We start from the raw sequence: 22,090 nt of genomic DNA, 5'->3' as shown, positions 1-22,090 counted from the left end.
CTGTTGACTCTCCATCTGAGGGCTGACGGATGGCCCACTCTCTCTCTGCCAGCTCCATTCCCTCTTTCCCCTCAGAGCTCCCAGGTTGCCCTGATGCCGACCCTGAATCCTATGCCTTCTCCTCCTCCTCTGATTCAGCTGCTGGAAGGGTCAGCGGCTGACAGGCCACAACGAAAATAATAAAAGTAGGAAATGCATTTATTTATTTGACTGCCCAAGCTTGTCAAACCAAATCTGTGTACCTAACCTAAAATAATCAACAGTAATATCAATAAGAACAAAAAATATATTACTGTTATCAGCCTTCTGAGATGGGAACTTTTAACATCCCAAATGTGCAGGGGATGAAAACAGATTTTTAGTGTCTTTTGAAAAGCTAGCAGGGTTGAGGTTAATCAAATCTTGGAGTTGGGGGTGTGGGGGAGGAGATAGAAATCAATCCAAGATGCAGGTGCTGCAAAAAAAAAGACACGTTTCTTCGATTCAGCCAGGTGACATTGACACAAAGAGATCTAAAGTATGACCTGTTCACAAGCGCAAATGAGAGAGAGAGACAGATGGTCCTACAAATAACCTAATTACCATTTGCAGATCTTTGTTTTAGGTTATGTTGTATCTTCTGATATCCAATCTTTTGCTTTTGTGAGGTTGGTAGAATGGGATGGAAAAATACGATGGTTCAACACTGGACCTTTAAGCAGACCCCCTAGGATTTGTTTTACCTAAAGTTTCATGTCTGATGTTGCAGGTAGTCAGATTTAAAGAATAAACATGGAAGAGGGATTAAACAGGCAATTTAATAATTAGTAAGTGTGAGATCTAGAGACTTGTTCTCAAAATCCTATTTTTAAATCTCTTCAAGGTTCCATATTAATACAGGTAGTCCTCAACTTTTGACCAAAATTGATCCCCAAATGTTGTTAAGTGAAACATTTGTTAAGAGAGCCCTGCCCCATTCTACAACTTTTCTTGCCACAGTTGTTAAGTGAATCACTGCAGTTGATAAGTTAGTAACCCAATTGTTAAGTGAATCCGGCTTGCCCATTGACTTTGCTTGTCAGAAGGTCGCAAAACGAGATCACATGACCTTGGGATGTTGCCACAGTCATAAGTATGCCAAGCATCTGATTTTGATCACATGATCAAAATTGTACCATCATGGGAATGGTACAAAAGTTGTAACTGTGAAAAATGGTCATAAATCACTTTTTTCAGTGCTGTTGTAACTTTGAGCAATCACTAAATTAACTGTTCTAAGTCGAGGACTACCTGTAGCCAGGTAACACAAAAAGGATTTTATTCCGTGGTTCTAGCTCTGGTTAATAAAGCTAAAATACAACAGCTGGATTAATAGACGTCCCCTTCCTCAACTCAAAAATAAAATATAAATATCAGAATGGATTTGCTATTTTATTTAAAACCTATTTGGTTTTATTAAAACATGATTTTGTCTTATTAAGATTAGTCTCTTTGGTAAAAAGTTAAGAAGATGGACAGCAAATGAATATTTTGGATAAGGGTGGATTTTAAAAGTGAAAAGGTAAAGGTAATATTTGTGAGATGTTCAGTTATATGGATTTGATTAAATAATCTAAAGTTACATTAGTAGTTCCTCTCTTACGCTATGATTTTTGCCTCTGTATTTAGTGAGAAAATTACTCCACCCAGCAAAAGATAAGAACGGGTAAGTTGACACACTTAATGTGAAAAAAAAACAGCTAAGAGGAAATTGAACGTCTCCAATACTGAGATCCCCTTTTTCTCCAACTCAAGAAACAGAACTAAGGAAGAAGAATCTCCTCTTATGAAGTTGGTATCCTTGCAGAATGCAGATGGTTCCTGGCCTCATGGGCCTGTCGTAGCCGCCATATTAGAGTTGACTGAAGCTGAGATCTCAGGCAAAGCACCAGCCCATGTAAGTTTCTGTACATTTTCCATAATGAACAGCAAAAGTTTATTCATTTATTATTGTCTATCGATAGAAAAAGCTTTCTTGAGTCTATGTTCAGCTAATTTGAGGGAAAGGAGTATGAGTTTAAAAAATGTAAGCATTCTAGAACCCTCTAAATGCAGTGGGCATCAAATCACCCACTGCAGATAGCAAGGATAGAAGCAAGAAATTGTGAGAGTTGTATTCCAGAAAATCCAGATGATATTGTCATTAACTGTGACATTGATAGAAAGTAAGCAGGCATTTTTAGGTACACGGGAGCTGTCAAAATAGGTAGGAAGACAGGCCAATGCATGCTTACTCTGTCTTTAATCCCCGATTTTGCCATGATGGGATTGGAAAGGCACAGCCATCTTATATGGCTCTTCCTCTAAAAACATTTTAACATCTTCAAAATTTCATACATAATTATGGAGCATTAGCTCACTCATCAAAGCTGTCTCCGCATTAGGACATGGAGTGAACTAGGCACTGAAGATGGTTGCCAATAATCAGGAGTCGGAGAGGAAGGGAAGATGACTTAACTGAATTTCACTCCATGTATTTTTAGCCATCATTTGAAAATATTTTGCACATCTGCACATCTTAATTAGCATCTTTTACCCATCATTGTTTTCAGGTGGCCTCAGATATATGGGCAACAGTGCTGGCTGTTCTCTGGCTTCATTTGACTGCTACAGAGCAGAAAGATGAGTGGGAACTGCTGGAAAGAAAAGCTGTCCATTGGCTCAAAGTGAACGCAGGTGATGTATTGAGAGGGAAACCAATGTCAGGATAAGAAATAATAGTGTGTGGCAGTCCTTAATCTACCTTGGGTGATCATGGAAACCGCTAATCAATACCAGATCTTGTTAGTAGTTGGAGGCCATGGCAAAATCCTGGGACTGCTTCCCAGACCGAGAAGTTGAAGAAACATCTTAAAAGAAGGCAGTAGCATCAATTTTGCATTGTTACCAAGAAGGCTTCCTTGAAATGTCCACAGTGTAACCAGGAATTTGATTCAAGAGAATATTTGTTTTATGGAAAAAGAGATTTGGTGAATGCAGTTCCAGCAGCAAAACCACTTAATGCCATCCTCCTTGCCGATTCTAGTTCTTCTTTGAAGTACTTTTCTGATGAATCAGTTCCTTAGGATTCCCCAGCCATAATAGCCGCTGCTGAAAATTCTAGGAGTTGCCTTCCTGAAGTTTACAGGGCATCCAAATTCATGTGAATTGTCCTTTGGACATTGGAAGATGTGCTAAATGCCATTATATTGTTTAAACTTATTGTTCAAATAGGTGTTGCTTGAACAATCCTGATTCTTGACTATTTATTTATAGGAGATCAACTGGCTAAGTGTGTGAATGCTGGCAATGAAGTTCTGGGAAGTAGAATCAGCCCCAAGGTATTTGGGCTCTAAGTTTACAGTGTCGTCCTATGCCTGAAACTGGAACATCTGCATCTATTCTGCTTCTATTCCTGCTGAAATGTAACCTGCTGCAACCTCCATTAGAATCTATTAGTTCCTGGGTCGTCATTCCCTTGAAAGTACCAATGCCTTGCTTACAAACTCACTAAGTTCTAATGCATCACAAATTGCTCTGTTGGTGCATTGATATGCAAGCATTCTAGGCATAAATGTAGCAATAGCATTTAGGCTTATGTATCACCCTGGAGAAAAACCTAATGCTGGGAAAGATTTGAGGGCAAAAGAAGAAAGGGACGACAGAGAATAAGGTGGTTGGATGGAGTCACTGAAGCAGTCGGCGTAAGCTTAAATGGACTCCAGAGGATGGTAGAGGACAGGAAGGCCTGGAGGAACGTTGTCCATGGGGTCGCAATGGGTCAGACATGACTTCGCAACTAACAACAACATAGCATTTTACAATACTCTCTGGGAGGTTTACAATGTGGAAGCATTATTTGCATATTGCCCACAACAATCTGGGTCCTCATTTTATCAGTCTTGGAAGGATGGATGGCTGAGACAGCCTTGAGCCCATCAGGATTGAACTCCAGGCTGTGGGCAGAATTTGGCTGCAATACTGCATTCTAAACACTATGCTACCAATAGATTTATATTTATTCCATTATATATATATATATCCCCCCAAAAAAAAAATCTCTTGAAAGAATGAAAATTAAGGCTGACACCTTTTTGCTTTAATTTACAATTTAAAGTTTATATTGGATCATAAATATGTATGCGTCCTCCACTCCTTAAAAATTAGGGATCCATTCCTAATCCCAGCAAAGCCCTAGATAGATTCGTAAATAAATGAGATTTTCACAGACCTGAGAGCGCAATAAAGGATTAAACACTTCTAGTTAAGAATAAAAACCCCAGATCAGTATTAACCTCAGATGATATTTATGTCAATTTTATTATGCTGACAGTATAAAATAATGAAGGGGATGCTTTCAAAAAAAGCGACTTTGGTGTGATTAAGGCATCGAGGAGAAATCAGGAGGTTGTCTTGCTTCAGGCGCAAAACATCTGGATGACCTTGAAATAGTCATACTCTTTTAGTCTTAGAAAGCAGACAATGGTAAACCACTGCTGAAAAACGGTACCAAAAAAAACCACCAAAAACAAACAAACTGCAGGGTCTACTTCCAAGCTTCACCAAAAGTCAACAATAACTCAAAGGCACACACATGCTTAGAAATATAATATGAGCTTCTATCGCTATTTTGTTGTTTGATTTAATATCCATAAATATGTTAATAAAGTTTGGAAATCAGAAAATTTGAAATAGTTTTAAAATGTTGAATTATGCATGATTATATATTATCAATATATAAAGAATTTTGGATTTATTGAATTGAAAGTGATTATTCTCTTATACCACCCCAGGTATACAATCTTGGATAGATGACATATTCATACCATTTATATAATGAATAGAATAAGTACTCTGGATAAAGATTTAATGCCATGTTTAAAAACTGGCCTTTGTTTTTATCTTGGATATAAATGTACTTTTTGGTTGGATACTTATTTTGGGGGCACTGGTCATCCCCAATGAAATAGATTACCGAGGGAGTGAAATTAAGACAGGTTCTAAGATGTGTTAATGGTCTACTTTTGACTAGGTATGCTACACAGATCCTTGAGTCAAATACTTTTCTGAAATAAATGAGTATTTTCTAAGGCAGGCACAAAATGATAATAACACTCCTGCTCAAATTGTCAAGATAAAGCCTGTAAATAACATTGCATGCAATCTCTCAGCAGATGGCAGCATCTCTCCAATTTTGCCTGAGTTAGGAAGATACGCATAATAAGACCTTATTAAGTAGAAGGCCACATAAGCTTAGGTCAGGGATATCAACAAGACGTTCCCCCACAGTCTTAAGTGTTCTTTAAAGTGATCCAGCTCAGATTTGCACCCAGATTAAATCATTTTAATAGGCTCCGCCTACAGGTAGTCCCTGATTTATGACTTCAATTTTTGCAGCTCAGATCTTTATAGTCCTATACTTTGATGATTAGAGTTTATCAGATTTTACTCCATGACAACAGATCTTATTAAATCTACAACTTTAGAGATTGTTGGAGAAAAAAAATCCCATTCAAATCTAGTCTTAACCAGAGTTTAAATTTATGTTGTTAAGTGAGACATTCGTTATGGGTTTTTCCCCATTTTATGATCTTTCTAGCCATAGTTGTTAAGTGAATCATTGCAATTGTTAAGTTAGTAGCATGGCTGTTAAGTGAATCTTTCTTCCCCATTGACTTTGTCAGAAGGTTGCAAAAGCTATTCACATGATCTCATCATAAATATGAACCAGTTGCCAAGAATCCAAATTTTGATCACATGACCACGGGGATGGTACAACGGTTGTAAGTGTGAAAAATGCTCAGAAATCACTCTTTTCGGTGCTGTTGTAACTTTGAATAGACACCAACAGACTGTTATAAATCAAGGACTATCTATATGTACAAATAATGGAAGCCAATGCATAATTTTTGAAATCTCTCAGATTATATGAGTAACAATAAGACTTTTGCCACATATAGGAAAAGTAAAACATAAGGACAGTAACTGGGTAATAATTACATTTTAAAAAATTAATGAAAAAATATCTAAAAGTGCTCTGGAGTAAAGCAAATGAATAGTTATAAAAAATGTAAATATCCCAGTAAGAGAGTTAGTGATGCTTCTCCAAAGATTATATTATACAACCCCATCAGTTCACATGACCAGTAGATGACAACAAAAATGAGATTTCTGTATATCTGTGTTGCCATCTAGTAGTCATTCAGATTTTTGCAGCTCAGATCTTTATAGTCCAATACTTTGATGATTAGAGTTTATCAGATTTTACTCCATGACAACAGATCTTACTAAATCTACAACTTTAGAGATTATTGGAGGAAAAAAATCCCATTCAAATTTAGTCTTAACAAGAGTTCACCCAGTTGCATTAGGTCGGGGGTCAGCAACCTGTGGCCCGAGCCACATGTGGCTCTTTGACCCTTCTCCTGTGGCTCCCTGCCAACCCGGTCATGTGACCTGCTCTCTGCCCCAAGAAGGCGCAAGCAGAGCCATGCGGCTGAAGCACCTTAATGTTTTCTCAACACTGCTTGTGACTGGCTGCTTTTGGCGATTCTGCATTCTTTGAGGGAAACTCAAGTGCCAGTCGTGGTCCCCTTCATGTTGGCTCAGGAAGGAGGGGAAACAGGGAGGAGTAGCCACCACCATCTGATACAGGGAGGGAAGAGCTCCAGCTCTCCTGTGCAGTGTGGCTCTCCTGTGCTGCGCAGTGCAGCCAGCTACTCGCCTCACTGCGCAGTGGCAGCAGCGGGAGTAGGAGTTGCCATGCCTGCGCCACCGCCGTAATCCCGACCCAGGAGGACATGAGTGTACGAGAAAAAGATGAGAGAGAGGAAAGGGGAGAAAAAGAAAAAGAGAAATAAATGAGAAAATGATGGAGGGAGAGAATGAGAGGAAAGAGAAATAAATGAGAAAGAGGGAGAGAGAAAGAGAGATGAGGGAGGGAGGGAGGGAGAGGGAGATGAAGGAGGGAGGGAGAGGGAGAGTTGAGAGGGAGTAGGAGAAAGAAATGAGAGGGAGGGAAAGAGAGAGAGAAAGAGGAAGAAAGATGAGGGAGAAAATCAGGGAGACAGAGAGAGAGAATTATCTGTTTCCTATAGAAAAAACCGGAGCCACAAAACCTGGGTAAGCATGGCTGGGGGCTGTCATGTGACTGGATGGAAGTGAGTGACATCAAGTTGGCCACACCCACCCAGGTTTTGTTTGTTTTGTGTGTTTTGCCTTCTGTGGGAAATGGGTCCAAATGGTTCTTTGAGTGTTTAAGGTTTCAGATCCCTGCATTAGGTAAAGCCCTAATTTAGACTTCCATTTTTAATAGAGATGCTAAGCTACTTTAAAAGATTGTGGTAAGGTCTGCTGAGATAGTATGGAAGTAACTGAAACTGGATTTTATTTCTACTGTTTTGACCTCATTCCAGTGGTGAAATCCAAATTATTATACTACCTGTTCTGTGGGTGTGCCTTGGTGGATGTAGTTTGTTTGGTGGGTGTGGCAGAGGAAGGCTACTGCAAAATCCCAATTCCTCCCTACTCCTGGGGGAAGGATATTGCAAAATCTTCATTCCCACCCCGCTCTGGGGCCAGCCAGAGGTGGTATTTTCCAATTCTCCAAAGTACTCAAAATTTACGATACCGGTTCTCCGAACTTCTCAAAATTTACGATACCAGTTCTCCAGAACCTGCTGGATTTCACCCCTGCCTCATTCTCACAATTTCTTAGATGGCATTTTTGAATATGTTGAAGTTGTTTTTCTTACACCTCTCTCAATAATTCTGCAGTGCCCTTGGATACCTAGGTTCCCTAACTGAAAAATTCCTGGGGGAGATGTTTCCCACACAATTTTCTCCTTTGGGATTTCACCAAAGCAAGAGAGGTTGCAGATCCTAGCAAAATGATAAATTAAAAGCCAGACATTCACACACTTTTATCAATCACTTCAGTTACTTCAGCAGAAGAATCTTATGACCCACTCAATATTACTAAGCATGAATTGAAATCATTGATTGTATTAGTTTGGCCAGTGTATATAAAGGCAGGGGTCTCTAACCCCTAGTCCGTGGACCGGCACTGGGCCTCGCCATGCCAGAAATCGGGCCATGCAAATAAACGAAGCCCCATCCATGCGATGCAGGCAGCACATGAAACCATGCCCCCTCCAGTCCAGGGCCACTGTATTAAGGGATATAGTACAGTGTAATTTTACCTTCCAGATCTTCCTACAAATACACATAGGGAGAGAGGTTACATTGGACTTATCATGAAAACTTAACATTTTCTACACCGGTGATAGGATATTCAAGAATAGATGTCTCCCACAAAATTTCTAGGGTGGGGTTTGCAAAGTATTTAATTACCCAGAGAACTCTCCTCCATAGTTCCAAATCAGTGTAATTGAGTATCTCTACACTGAGAAAAATAATTCCAATTACAACAAAGAAAATCACAAGAATATAGAAATATGCAGTAAATCATTCTAGAGCCCAAAGCTTCATTGAAAGTCATTTTCATTGTCTTCCTGAACACAAGGAAAGTAGGAGAAAATTGTACCTCTGGGTCAAATATGCTTTATTATTTATCAAATTTATTCGGCCATCTCCCAAGACATTGCTCTGGGCAGTGTGCAGCAAAACTACACACACACACACACACACACACAAAGTATATATACAAATATATACCATGTTTCCCCCAAAATAAGACCCTGTCTTATATTTTTTTGAATCTTGAAATAAGTGCTTATTGCCATGTGCTCAAAAGCCCGATTGGGCTTATTATCAGGGGATGTCTTATTTTGGGAGAAACAGGGTACATACATATATACCAGTGGTGAAATCTGAACTGGTTTACTACTGGTTTGTTGGCGTGCGGTCTTTTTTTTTTTTACTTTTAAAAGCATTTTTTTACAACCTATTTGGCTGAATAAAGTAAAAAAAAAGGCTCTGGGAGGAGTAGCTGCCACCATCTGATACAGGGCTCTGACGATCAGGCAACTCAGCTTTGATCATCAAGAGCCCTTTTTTAACCTTTTAAAAGCATTTTTTAAAAGAAGCGGCAAGTGGGAAACCAGGTGACGGGGGGGCATGGGCAGAGGTGGGGAGGGATTTTTGCTACCTGTTCTCCGAACCACCTGCTGCCATTGCTACCAGATCGGCCAATCCGGTCTGAACTGGGAGCATTTCACCCAATACATATATATATTATATGTATTATATTTATATAATATAAACAATGAGCACAGGCATATAAACCACCCGATACAATTGGATTAGCAATGAGCCATCTCAAGATCTCATTGGTTCCCTGAGAACTCCAGGCATGATGATAAATCCAGGTCTTCAGGAACTTCTGGGAAATAAGGGCTGAGGCTGACCTCATTTTGGGGGAAGGATATTCCATAATGCCCAACCCTTGTAATCTGGCCCACGCCCCTTAATTTCCAGTTGGAGGGAACTTTGAGCAATCTCTCCTCTCCAAAGTTCAAAGTAGAAATGCAAAATCATGCTTGCCAGGGCATTTCCTGGTATCTCCCATTGTCAGGCCATATAAGGCTTTATAGATGATCAGCATTTTGAAGTGATCCGAGCAGCCTGCAGGTAATTTATTCTACTTCCCACAAAAGAAGACAACTTCTTCCCAGTTTATGATTGACAAGCTGGAAAAAGAATTCAAGAAAGGTATGAGTAAAGAATAGAATTGTATGAGTTCTATACAAGCAATTACAAATATTGGTGGGGGCCCAAGCCTCTTCTCCCAATTCCGGTACTTCCTGAATAAACTGGAAATCTTGTCTCCATTGTAAAAAGTAACCTTTCTTGGAGAAAATATAAAGAAGACCATTATTTAGGCACAGGTCTTGTACCTATATAACTCTGATGGTGAACTTACGGCACGCCTCTCTGATGGCACACTAGCTGTTGCCCCAGTTCAGCTCTGCTGCGCACACACGCGCACCTCCCACCGGCCAACTGGTCTTTGGGTCTCTGCCGCGCATGTGTGGAGGCAGGGCGTTGGGTGGGCACATGCAGGTGGCTGCACCCATTACATTTGGGGGCTTCAAGTGCACACACACATGTACACGTACACGCTTTGGGTACTCAGTCCGGAAAAGGTTAGCCATCACTGCTATATAATATATAAATTGGCTACCAATATACTACTTCAATACACCCTTTCCAGTTTATAACTTTGGGTGTCATTCTCTCTAACCTGTATGACAGAGAACCTGTACCTTCAGGAAATGCTGTAAATTGGGAGAGCAAAAATGATACCCAAAATTACAAGGAGAGCTAGGTTTAGATGAATAATATTTTTCATAGAGACCTTAGCCTCTTATGAGAACTGAAACACTGGCTTTTAAAGATGGTATTTTGCTTGCTGAGCAAAGATAAAGGCAAAAAATCATTACAACAGAATATTGTGTGAAGTAGATGCCTTCCTAAAAGAGTATACTCAATAGGATGCCCTTAGGAAGTTTCCGAATGCAGCTCCTATCAGCCCAGGTCAGTAGCTGGGACTCATGGGAGATATGTTCTAAAACAGGGGTCTCCAACCTTGGCAACTTTAAGACTTGTGGACTTCAATTCCGAGAGCAAAGCTGGCTGAGAAATTCTGGGAGTTGAAGTCCACAAGTCTTAAAGTTGCTAAGGTTGGAGACCCTGTTCTAAAACACCCAGAAGCAACATTGTCTATAAGAAGTGATTTTTTCCCCTAGTAATGCTAGTCTCTCCCTCCTAGGAATCCTGTCATCTCTTATGAAAGATGCCCAAAACAAATCAAATGGTTTCGCTTTCTCAAAAATCATTTCCTCCACCCATATGCAAACAATCGGGAAAGAAAACTATTTCTGAGCTGAACAAACTACAGGACTTCTTTTATTATCAGAAAATTGAGAATCCAAACAACAAATAATTTCTGGGCCAAAATGCAATATTGCCTTTGAAGCTGAAGTCCTTTGAAGCCAAAGACTTTTCTTCCAGGATTTCTTCTTTCTTTTCCACATTGTAGTCTATTCTATAATGGCTGGATTTCCAATGCCTATTCTATTACTAACCCAGCCAAACTCTGTTTAGCTGTTCTGTGATCAGCTAAGGTCGACCAGGCACTGTCATCTGCCAATAAATCTGTTCTTAAAGGTACAGCGACAGACTAAATTTGAAAAAATGGCCATCTAAAAAAAAACAAACAGAAAAAATATTTTAGGGGAGAATTCCCTTAAAAAGAATTCCACAGCATTTAGGAAAATTAATTGTCTAATAGAAATACTCAGGCTTTTTGGATGAAAGGGGTACAAACCAAAGCAAGGAGTGGACAGCAAACCATCCAGGCTTCTCAAAGTAAGCTAAAAATGGAGTTAGCCATTTCGGGTGGGGGGGCAACCTTGGGATTAGGTGAACCAAATTCGGTTCACTGATTAGTTGCGAAATATATTCCAATTTATATTTCCTACATCCACGATAACGAAAGTATTATAGCTAATCCCTACCGTCTTGTTCCAAGACACCTCCTTTTCTCTGGTGTCTTCACTCCAAACTCACTCTTAAAAACGTCTACACTGAACCCTCTAAGCTTTGGGGGATCGGGGAATTGGGGAACTAAACTCTTAAGAGTCTACGAGTTCAATTCAATAGAGACGGAAGGCTCTAGGACCTTGAAGGCGCTGCCCCTTTCACTCGTTCTCACCTCACTTTCCACTGTGAGAATTTGCTCGCAGCACTGGGAGCTGCTTTTCTGCACAGAAAGCCCCAATGGTGGGAATAAATGAATAAGCACCCGAGGGTGGAAGAGAAAAGAAAGGATTTATATATATTTATATAATATATAAAACACCTCCCAACATTTTCAAAATACCTTCCCGTTGCAATGCATCACTGCAATCAATTTCTACATTTTTGGGATGATTAGGGGGAAGGACTTCCCGGGTCAGGGGGAAGTGGCTTCCGGGCAGCTTTGAGCCCCGGCACCTTTCTTTTTTTTTTTTTTTAATTTGGAAATTATCCGCTGGCAGAAGCTCAAGGGAAATAGCCTGCGGCATCCTTGAGCAAAGTTGCATTGCCAGGATTCCTTATTTGAAACCGTGGTCGCGAATCTTACTGAGATTGGTGTTTAGTGCACGCTGCTGGGCAGAACTTAATTTCAGCCAGGGCTCGACAAAGGTATAGTTCTTCCCTTTGGAGCTGCTCCATCAGCTGTAACGCCGTAGGTGAAGGGCTTGGGTTAAAGGACCTGCTTGTTTCCAGTTTTAGATCAGAGATCTCTTCCTGATAAAGACTTCTCTGCAACATGCAAACTGGCTGGGAAAGGGAAGGAGGAAGCAAATTGAGGAAGGGTCTAACTAGTCTGACATGGTAAATATGTGCTAGTTTAAAAAGTCCACTGTTGGCATGGAAGATAAGTTGGGAGAAGGACCTTGTCAGAGTTGTTAACATTAAGGGAAAGAGAGGGATCTTGGGGCAGGAGTGATCAGAAATATTGTTCAGGAGTTCTGTACTGTTCAGGGATTTTTTTTTTAATCTTCCTCCTAATAATCTTCTTCCTAATAATGGGCGGAGCAGATAACACTCCTCCCAGATCGCAGCTTCAGTCCGGCTCTTAGACAAAAATAACCTGCGTTATTTTTCGGGGACTAAACCTAATTTAGTCAGCCCAACGCAGCAAGCCTTGCTTCTCGATACGGTACACAAGTTTAGGATGGAGGTGCAGATGTAGAATAAGTGGAATTAAAGGCTGGTGGTCCAGGGGGAGTGATATAACATCTTTGCGAATGCCAGATTAATTGATTTTGTATTTAAAAAGCACAGGCTGTATCTAGTACCTACACAGATATAAGCCATATATATAAGTATTGTTTCAGTAGGGCTTATACTTAAGCAAGGGCATCTAGAGTTATGGCTTTATTACATCAGCGGAAGATATCTGTTTATTACCCAGATTTATATACTGCTCCATCCCAAGACACTCTTTCTCAAACACACACACTCCTATTCCATTCCACCCAAGGATAGTCCTAGTATCTTTTGTATCTAATTGTTTTAAATCTAGATCAGGGCAGCTTGGCCTCTGTAAGTTTTATTTATCTGATTTTGATGGAAGTTACTTAAGAAAATATCCCAGAAAAAGGCAATGTACATCTGTACTGTTGCCAAGAAATCTTTGATGGATGTAACACATTTCCATAGAATCAGTTCTGTCCAAAGGGACCTTTATCTTAAATTGCTTTGTCATTGCAATCTTTCTTGAGGCAAGTCATTTGACTCTACTTGTTTGAGTCATCAGGACAGTCTGATAACAATTATATTTTGCACAGTAAGTATAGCCCACCACATTTTAGCCTGCTTTGTGAAATCAACCACTGGGGTCAGTCTTGATATTTGTACCCGGAAAATTGGATTGAGTTCATTATGGTTCAGTTTAACCATGGCTTGTACATGAATGTAATAGTTTTAATGTTATATTCAGGTAAACATCACTCCTAAAAGATTTTACTAGCAAATAAGTTTCAGTGAAAGTAAAACTTCTTCAGAACAGATATTTCAAATATTCATGACAGCCTGAAATCAAGTAGTTATGCTTTTCCTATTTCCCTACTGAGAAGCGTTCCAGTAGATAATTTCAACCCTTTTTCTCTTTCTAGGAACATTATATTCTGTTGGTGTTATTTATATTGTTCCTGAGCACATTCTTATTTCAGGATCAGTCTGACCCATTTTGCCTATGTTTATACATTTTTTAAAAAAAATTGAGGTGCTAAATTCTGTGGCTATAGAATGGTGCATCCTATAAAAATGATGTGCATGTATTTATAAAGATGTTTATTGGGCAGACTTCTGGAAAAAGAAGGAGCCAGGCAGTCTGGATAGCTGATGGCTTGCTTTTGTGAAGTTAATGCTCTGTTATGGGCTGGGCTTTTGTTTGCAAGCACACCAATGGCCTGCATACTGTTTGTGGGAAATCTAAAATGGGTTGAGAGACCACATGGGTGCAATGAAGCCTAGTGAGTTGCACAACTCTGTTAATCTGAGCATGCTCTGAGATGTGGGGGGGAGGGAATTCCTGAATAACAGGTTCAAGAAAGTGAGGGCTGCAAAGGCAGAAGTCAACTAAGTCTTTGAGGAGAGGTCTTAAACGTTTTTTTAAAAAAAACTAACATCAAGTAAAGCATTTGGAGTAGGCAAGCAAGCACATGCTGGACTGAATCTGCAGTTTTTGGTTGGCAAGGCTGGATGAGTAGAAGACTCAAAACTAGTAAGATTTCATTTTTTGTCTTCCCCCTCCCATATCTATCCTAGCATTGTACTTATACTTGAAAATATTATTTTCTATTATATCTAGAGAAACTATATAAAGTTTCAGATAGAATATCTAAAATATTCTATTTGAAACTTTATTAGAAATCTTGTTCCATTAATATCTTGAGTATGCCTCAGTTAGCGAAACTGCTCTTTGGAACAATGAATTTGTTTGCAGAGAATTAGATATTGGAATGGTGGTCTAAAGTCCTTATTAAAGAAATTTGGATACTTCTAAGAGTTACTTAGACTCTGCTGTATTCCAGCTTTCTAAGGATTTTGATCCCTTCCTTCTCCAGCAAGGGAGATTTGGAAAGATGGATTGATTTTTAGTGAGGCATAAACTTTAAATCCTAAATTTACTTTTGACCAACATCGAAATGTTGGTCATCATACTTAGAAAAGGCACTTCATCATTGTTACATTTCTACTGATGGTTATTATGATCTGTAAATTGAGATTTAATTATAATTCTTGGTTTTGTCTTGCTGGTCAACCAGAATAGAAAACCTTCCATCCACTTGTCACAGATTATAAAGGATTACATCTGGTTGATATTTTAAAAATGCCATCTCCAAAAGATCTTCTCTCTCTTTTTTTTTTTAACAACGATCTCAGGATAACAGATAAAGCTGGCATATTTTAATGGAGGTAGCTAAAAAATACTACTACTGTATTTGTGTTTACTTAAACATGATTGATTGCATTATATATTATTGTTAGAATGTATAATAGTTAATTCCACCATGATTTCACACCACTGAATTAAGCCACTAAAAAATCTGGTGAGTTCTTTTTGGTACATGTTGAAAAAGTTTTGGTGTTTCTTGGCTCAATGCCCAGCCAGTAGAATTCAGAGCTGAACTAATGGCAAAGATATATATAATGGAGCAAACTTTTATCTTTTGTTTTTTTCCCTTAAGCTTTTCTGTGTTGTATTAAAAATTTCCAGCAAGCCTAGATAACAACATCTGATTCAACACAACACCTGATAAAAACTAAAATATTTCTTTTCATGTAGATGGAAGAATTCGGAAGTTTGTGTTCATGGTATCTAATGCTGAATATGTGAAATTCTTCTATATGTTTTAATTTCAATTTCCACCATTTCGATCAACCTAGGGCAATATATCTTAAATAACTACTGAATATAAAAACAACCCCATTGGATAAGATAAGGGCCCACCTTAGTCCAGCATTTTTTTATTACAACTAGATTGCCCAATGACGCTCAGAAGCAAGATTTCATCCTGCAGTTCGTGTTTTGAGTAATGCTACCCTAGGGACAAGATTCAAGATACTGATCATCACAACTTAGAATGATCAATTTTAGTAAGGTCCAGGCCAAAACATCTGGAGGATGCCAAATTTCCAGCCCAAAGGCTGGTACAATAGTTTTTTGCATAAACTATGATCAATTATAAATTAGCTGGCCTCAAACCATAATTTATAAAACTATGGAAAGAAACATAAAGCTAATAATAGTTTAAACCATTCCTTTCTGCTTCTTTATTTCCAAATTTAGACTTTACCTTTTTTTCATTGATTGGATTTCCTCTTTCTCTTTCATGCCATGCTTAGTTTTTGAGATACTATAACATATAAAGTATTACATTTAATAAAATGGGAATAGTATATTACAAGTATGACCAGATGATTGCAAATTGAACCATTTTAGGGTGCTTGTGAAGAAAAGGTTTTGCAAAAAGTTTACAATCTAAAGAAAACTATAAACCTCATTGTATATATTTCCAGAAGAATTATATTTATTAATTTTTATCTTGCCTCTATTATCTTTTATAAATAACTCAAGACAGTGAACATATGTAATACTACTTCCTCCTCCTATTTTCCCAACAACAGTCCTGTGAGAGTGAGTGACTGGCCCAAAGTCACACTTTTATGTATAGCTTTCATGCCAAAAACAGGACTAGAATTCAGTCTCCTGTGTTCTAGGCCATGTTACTGAATTCAAGTAAATATACAAAGGATTGTACTTTTAATAGCTGAACAGATTACATCCTGCTTTTTCCAGTTTAGCTAACCTGAAAGGAAGGTCATATAACACAGTCATCTTACGGTACTAATAATTAGTTTAAGTAATTTTTAATGCAGTTTGATCAGCTTGGAAACAGCAAAAGACATGTGAAATGTATTATTTATCTTTCAAATACTAGCTTTATGTATCTTTTTCCAGACTGCCTCTGTAGTCATATCTGGTTTTCTTTTAATGTTAATTATAGTTATACATCTTATTGGGTAGTCAAGTCTGATTTGTGCTGGTAGCATGTATTGGGGCCATCAATTAACATATTAAAATAGGTAGTTCAATTGTAAATGAATTTTAAAAATAAAAAAAAACTGTGTTCATATTCCTGTTTGTGGTGTCTTTGTCTATCCTTCTAGTCTGAGATCCAAACCATTCAAGGAATTTCTCCACTTGATAGCCTCTCTAGTTGGCAGACTAGAGTTATTGAAAGCTTCGGCAAAAGCCTACATAAATTCCAAATCCAAATAAAGAATGAGGAGAAAAATAGCAGCAAAGCGAAATATGGTGGCCCAGTACTTCCAATGTCAGACGCAATTTGAACAACGAGCGCAACCATTGGTGAAAATGGAAAAAGAACCAGATCCAGCAGGCTCTGATTCATTAGGAATGTCAGAAGGCTCAGTAAAAACATATCGTATTGTACCGGTAGGAACAGGAGGAGGAAGTCTCCGGCTAGTAACACCACAGCAATCCAGGAATGAACGACTAGAGGCACCCCAACGCTGGGAAATCCAAGGGCAGGAATTGCCAACTCCAGAACTTACCCCAGTCCAATCACCTGCATGGAGGAATCTGCAAGTACCAGAACTCACCTTAACAGAAGACATTGAGACCTACTTGACTACTTTTGAGGATGTGGCTGAAGCCTGCAAATGGCCACGGGAACAGTGGGTGACCCGGTTGGTGCCAGCCCTCAATGGAGCTGCCCTCCAGGCCTACAACAGCTTGGATCCCAGAGAAAGTGGGGATTATGGGAAAGTAAAAGCTGCAATCTTAAGAGAAGATGCTGTCAGTCTGGAGAGGCAGAGGCAGCATTTCAGGCATTTACGTTACCAGGAGGCTGAAGGGCCCCGTGATGTCTGTTCTCGGCTGCGGGGGCTCTGCTATCGCTGGCTGGAGCCAGAGAGCCGCACTAAGGAACAGATTGTAGAACTGTTGATCCTAGAGCAGTTTCTGACTATCTTGCCCGAGGAAATGCAGGAATGGGTTCAGGAATATCGTCCAAAGACCTGCATTCAGGCAGTGACCTTGGCAGAACATTTTCTTCTGAAGCAGCAAGACAGTGAGAGATGGGATCAACAGGTGAGCACTTTCCAGCATGAAACCTGGGAGCTTATGTCCGAACATGCAATCACTTTTAAAAACACCAGCTTCTGCCTGCACTTATGATAAAATCCAGGAATGGTAAAAAAAAATATCTACCTTTAGGGAGCTGATTGTTGCTGAAGCATCCCCCCCCACTTTTTTTCTTTTTCTTTTTTAGTTTTTTACAATTTTATTTAGTAGTGCCCAGTTCCCATGAGCTCAGTTCTGATGTACATAACAGAAATGGTCATGTTCCATAAAGGCCATTTAACCACCTATTTCACAGGCAAGTGTTTATTTGATAACATCCCTAAATCATTTCCTGTACCAAAAAGTTTAATGCTACATGTTTTAATAGTTTAAAAAGGTGCTTACTTTGTTTCTATACAACTATTCTTTAAAGTATAATGAAAGTGATTTCTGAAACCGTCCATGAAAATTGATTGCACTGAGCTGAAACAGAGTTTTTACTGGTTTTTAAATTTTCTGTTTGTTCACAAAGAGAAAATAACTTGAAAGTGAGGAAGCGACACCGGGATTATTTATTCTCTTACATTGTTTAACCACACAAGTGTTGACACCCCTCTCCTTCACTAGAAAAAGTGTTTCCTACCTTTAGAACAAAGTGTCAGGGTTCCAAGTAATAAATTTTGCATTCTGAGAGAGCCTGAATGATTTAAATGAATATCAGCTGATACAGGCAACCTTATACGTTATTAAAATTCACAGAAACAGTACCAGAAGACTCTTGGAGAGATCCAGGTTTTGTTTCTTTTATGTCAAGTAAGTGTGAATTCTGAACTACCAGAAATAAAAGATTCTGTGCATTTTGCAAAATGTAGCAATTGGTAGCATCCAGCCCAGAATTGGCTTTGTCTGGTTAGGATTTGGTGACTCCCAGGTTTAAGTTAAAGACGGCATATGTGAACAGGTTATTTTCCCCCGGATTGACACCTATACAATCACACAAATATATTTGAATCTATCTTACACCACTGGCTTCCCTAGTCACTAAAGATGGTTGAAGATATTTCTCATGTGTTGCTGTTTGCATTCTACCTTTCCTTGACCATATTGTATCCCTCTGGTTGGTGTATTCCTTTGCCTTGAATGGTGTCTGTTTCAGGTGCTAGGGCCGTATATGCTTGAGGAGTCTGTGAATTTACCAGAAAGTGAGCAAGTAGTCTCAGATATCCGGCAGGTGCTGTGCAGAGAAAATAAGGAAGAGCTGAATGAGCATGCCTCCTCAGTAGGTAAGGATTTTTGAGACTCCAGATATTTTGGGTCAACTCTGATAATACAGTCATTTAGTTAGAGATTATGGGATTGAAAAACAGAGTATCTGAAGGGACCAAATTGGGCCAGAGAGTCACTCTGGGATTAAGAAGATCCAAGTTCAAATAACTCTTCACCCATAAACTACTTACTGTATCTTATTTTGCAAAATTGTTGTGGAATTACAACAGCTGCCGGAAAAAAAATCAGTCTGTAACTAAATAATTTAAGTGTTCGTCTTCTTGCAAAAGTGAAAATGATAAAACTCTTCCTAATTTTTGGTTACAGAAATAGTAATAACTTTTTTTCTCTTTTAATTCAGCAGGTGATGAAATACAGACTAAAAATGAGGAAGAGTATCTGTTACAGGAAAGTTCAAAAAGACAGAGAAATCGCCTTCTTCCCAATTTGCAAGCAGCTCCCTTTGTTCACCAGACACCCAACAGTCAGCTAGCCTTGAAAAAACAGCCCTTGCACAAGCAAGAAGCGCTTTTCCCTTGCCCTGAATGTGGGAAGAACTTTTCGCGTAAATCTACCCTCACCAGACACCGGAGAGTACATACAGGGGTCAAGCCCCATCAGTGCAATGAATGTGGGAAAAGATTCTTGCACAAATTCAACCTGGTGAACCACATGAGGACCCACGTGCGAGAAGACTCAAGCCGTTGTTCATTGTGTGGGAAAAATGCAAAACGGAATTCAGGGCAAGGGAGCCAAGAGCGAAAGGCTGGGTGTTGTGAATGCACAGGCAGTTCAGAACTACAGTACAGTGTGGAGCAGACGGTGCAAGATGCGGGTGAATCTTTTAACTGATTTGAATCATAGGAAAAAAAACAGTATAGCTTACTTGAATGTGCAAAGAAGTTTTTAGGAAATAACTTTAAATCAGGGAAATGTTCTGTGCCCTAGAGTCTTCTAGAAGCCAGAACCACTTTCTGATGACAAGGCAGTTACCCTGAATATTGATCAAACCCTTCAGTAGCTCAGTTCACCTGTTGAATGTTTTGTTATTTGTTAATTTCTAAAATCATCCAGGGGAAGGAAAGGGGGGGGGGAGAACAGCAAAGTTGTAACCTTCAATGATGATAGAAATATTTTCTTCTTGATATCACAGTCAGAAGAAACCTAGACAATCACACAGCCAAAGCTAGTGGAAATTCAGCCCTATCCATCTCCAGAAATCAAAATGTGATTGACCATAGAAATGTGCAAAATGCTTCAAGGTCAGTACACCTTGATATCTGAGTATACTGAAAGCTGTCTGATCATTAAATGAGTCAAGATTGGACCCCCTCTTGTATTCTCAGAAGAGATACTCTCACGTCAGAATGGAACATTTCAAGGATGGAATAGTTCGACCTCAAAATGTTTTGCACACTCAATTGAAAGGCATATACTTAAATAGACTGCTCAGATTCTTGAAGCTCTGCAACTGGATACAGAATTTCTTTCCTAAATATCAAACATCTTAAACAATAAAAAATAAAATCTCGCTTTCAGGTTATTGGTCATGTTCTTAACTGTAAAAATATCTTTATTTGCATAAAAATCATATGGATAGAAGCAGTCATATATTAGCTAATTAATGATGTATGAGATTTTTACAAATTTGGGCAAATTTCTAGGTAATGTGTAATGGAATGTCACCTTAAAGGCCTTCAATTCAGTGCCTCTTTTGTGGAGATCTTGAAAACTCTGTATTTGAAACTGATAGAGGTTTGGATTGTTCTGTTGATCTGTCAATTTTATGTGTGTTCCTTTTTTTTTTTAAACAGTGCCTCAATAAGGGATGGTAACATTCACAATATTTGTGGTTCATTGGAACTTTTCTATTAGAATTTTCTCTCCTAGGATGTTTGTTTTCCTGAAAATAGAATTGCTTTCCAAAAAAACTCACCAAAATCAAGATAAAATGTAGAGCTGGCTTTGCAGACATCCTGGTCAGAAATACAAGGAATTTGATTTAACTCATCTGAATTACATCTCTTGGAGAAGTTGGTCTCTTTTCCAAGGAAATTTGCAGTTTGTGTTTGTCAGACAATAGTTCTCAGTAGCACATGATAAACTTTTGAAATTGTGACTTTAAAAACTGATTTGGCTAAGAATTGAGGAATCTTGTGTTTTGAAGGACAAAAATCCAATTGAGTGTACTGTAAGTAGTGGTTTTCTAATTTCATCTTCTGGCTGTTTGTAAATTCCTGTCAAGCACATCGTAAGTATTTCAGGGTCTTCTAACACTACCAATTTAAATCCCTCTAACACTGTTGATATACCAAAACTGCATGTTTGGAATTTTGCAATTGTTATAGCTGCACATGTATATGTTAGTTTTTTTAAGAGAAAAAAATGTTTTTGTAATTTTTTTATTAAAGCTTTATTTTTTTCTAGTTTGCACATTAAAAGAAGTTTAATGTAATCAGAATTTAAAGTTCTTCATTTCTCAACTGGGAGTTGATATTTTTATTAATTTGTAGTTCAGCTACAAATTCACAGTTCTGATTTTTAAAATGTGCTTCAGAGCAAGCGAGGCTATGAATATATTAATCATATGAAATACTTTGGGGGTTGAATTACCTGCAAGCTCCAGCTGAAACCACTGGCAGTGGATCTGGGCATTTCATAGGATACTTCATTGGTGCCAAAATGACTTGCAAAATATAAATAATGAGTCATACATGTACCTAGGAATTATTCTAAACATAATGGGATTTATGTCTTAGTAATACATAGCATACAGTGCCTGATGTCTTAGTAATACATAGCATACAGTGCCTGATCTTCGGACCTTCCGTCGTGAGCTCAAAACATATTTATTTATTAAAGCGGGACTGGCATAATTTGTGTTGAATTTTAAATTGGGTATTTTTAATATTTTTAAATTTTTAAATCTAAATTTTAATAATCAGCCTTTAAAATTTGCTCTTTTTAAATGTTGTTTTAAATTGTATATATTTTGGTTTTATTCTGGCTGTACACCACCCTGAGTCCTTCGGGAGAAGGGCGGTATAAAAATTTAATAAAATAAAATAAATAAATAAATAAATAAATACTGATGCACCAATTATTCATTTTAAAATCCCATTAAATAAAGTGAAATTTGTTTACTATATATCTTCATAGATATAGTAGATCCCAAGCTGTTAGTGGGCAGATGTATGAGATTGCCATGCTGATTAGAAA

At 38.5% G+C, this 22,090-nt stretch overlaps 2 protein-coding genes across 10 annotated transcripts in view; both read left to right on the top strand.

The window, feature by feature from the left end:
• Positions 1 to 4,758, top strand: part of LOC131197169 (von Willebrand factor A domain-containing protein 5A-like) — a 35,020-nt gene extending 30,262 nt beyond the window's left edge. For all 6 annotated transcript variants that reach the window (XM_058180887.1, XM_058180885.1, XM_058180886.1 and 3 more), the window contains 4 exons: positions 1,648 to 1,684; positions 1,774 to 1,915; positions 2,571 to 2,694; positions 3,274 to 4,758. In XM_058180887.1, the coding sequence (XP_058036870.1) occupies positions 1,648 to 1,684; positions 1,774 to 1,915; positions 2,571 to 2,694; positions 3,274 to 3,353 (383 nt within the window). In that variant the 3' untranslated portion in view covers positions 3,354 to 4,758. The remainder of the gene's footprint in view (positions 1 to 1,647; positions 1,685 to 1,773; positions 1,916 to 2,570; positions 2,695 to 3,273) is intronic.
• A 7,224-nt stretch (positions 4,759 to 11,982) lies between these two features.
• On the top strand, positions 11,983 to 21,873 carry LOC131197172 (zinc finger and SCAN domain-containing protein 16-like). Of its 4 annotated transcripts, none has more exons than XM_058180897.1 (4): positions 11,983 to 14,236; positions 16,687 to 17,632; positions 18,762 to 18,888; positions 19,236 to 21,873. In XM_058180897.1, the coding sequence occupies exons 2-4, from the start codon at positions 16,802 to 16,804 to the stop codon at positions 19,721 to 19,723; spliced, it is 1,446 nt and encodes a 481-aa protein (XP_058036880.1). In that variant the 5' UTR covers positions 11,983 to 14,236; positions 16,687 to 16,801; the 3' UTR covers positions 19,724 to 21,873. The 4 variants fall into 4 exon arrangements, with proteins under 4 accessions (XP_058036880.1, XP_058036877.1, XP_058036878.1 ...); XM_058180894.1 differs by having other exon boundaries at positions 11,985 to 14,236; positions 19,233 to 21,873; XM_058180895.1 differs by having other exon boundaries at positions 11,987 to 12,147; positions 19,233 to 21,873.
• The last annotated feature ends 217 nt before the right edge of the window (positions 21,874 to 22,090 follow it).

The sequence above is a fragment of the Ahaetulla prasina genome, chromosome 4 (genome assembly GCF_028640845.1).
Source record: "Ahaetulla prasina isolate Xishuangbanna chromosome 4, ASM2864084v1, whole genome shotgun sequence".
In the NCBI taxonomy this organism is placed as follows: domain Eukaryota; kingdom Metazoa; phylum Chordata; class Lepidosauria; order Squamata; family Colubridae; genus Ahaetulla; species Ahaetulla prasina.
The sequence above is the reverse complement of the archived record's forward strand: the minus strand, read 5'-3'. Positions and strand labels throughout refer to the sequence as shown.

Excerpts from the sequence above, each read along its gene's own strand:
- LOC131197172 (XM_058180894.1), top strand. The coding sequence starts at position 16,802 with ATGAGGAGAAAAATAGCAGCAAAGCGAAATATGGTGGCCCAGTACTTC. Across the intron at positions 17,633-18,761 it reads GTGAGAGATGGGATCAACAG|GTGCTAGGGCCGTATATGCT; the intron begins GTGAGCACTTTC and ends TGTCTGTTTCAG. Across the intron at positions 18,889-19,232 it reads TGAGCATGCCTCCTCAGTAG|CAGGTGATGAAATACAGACT; the intron begins GTAAGGATTTTT and ends CTTTTAATTCAG.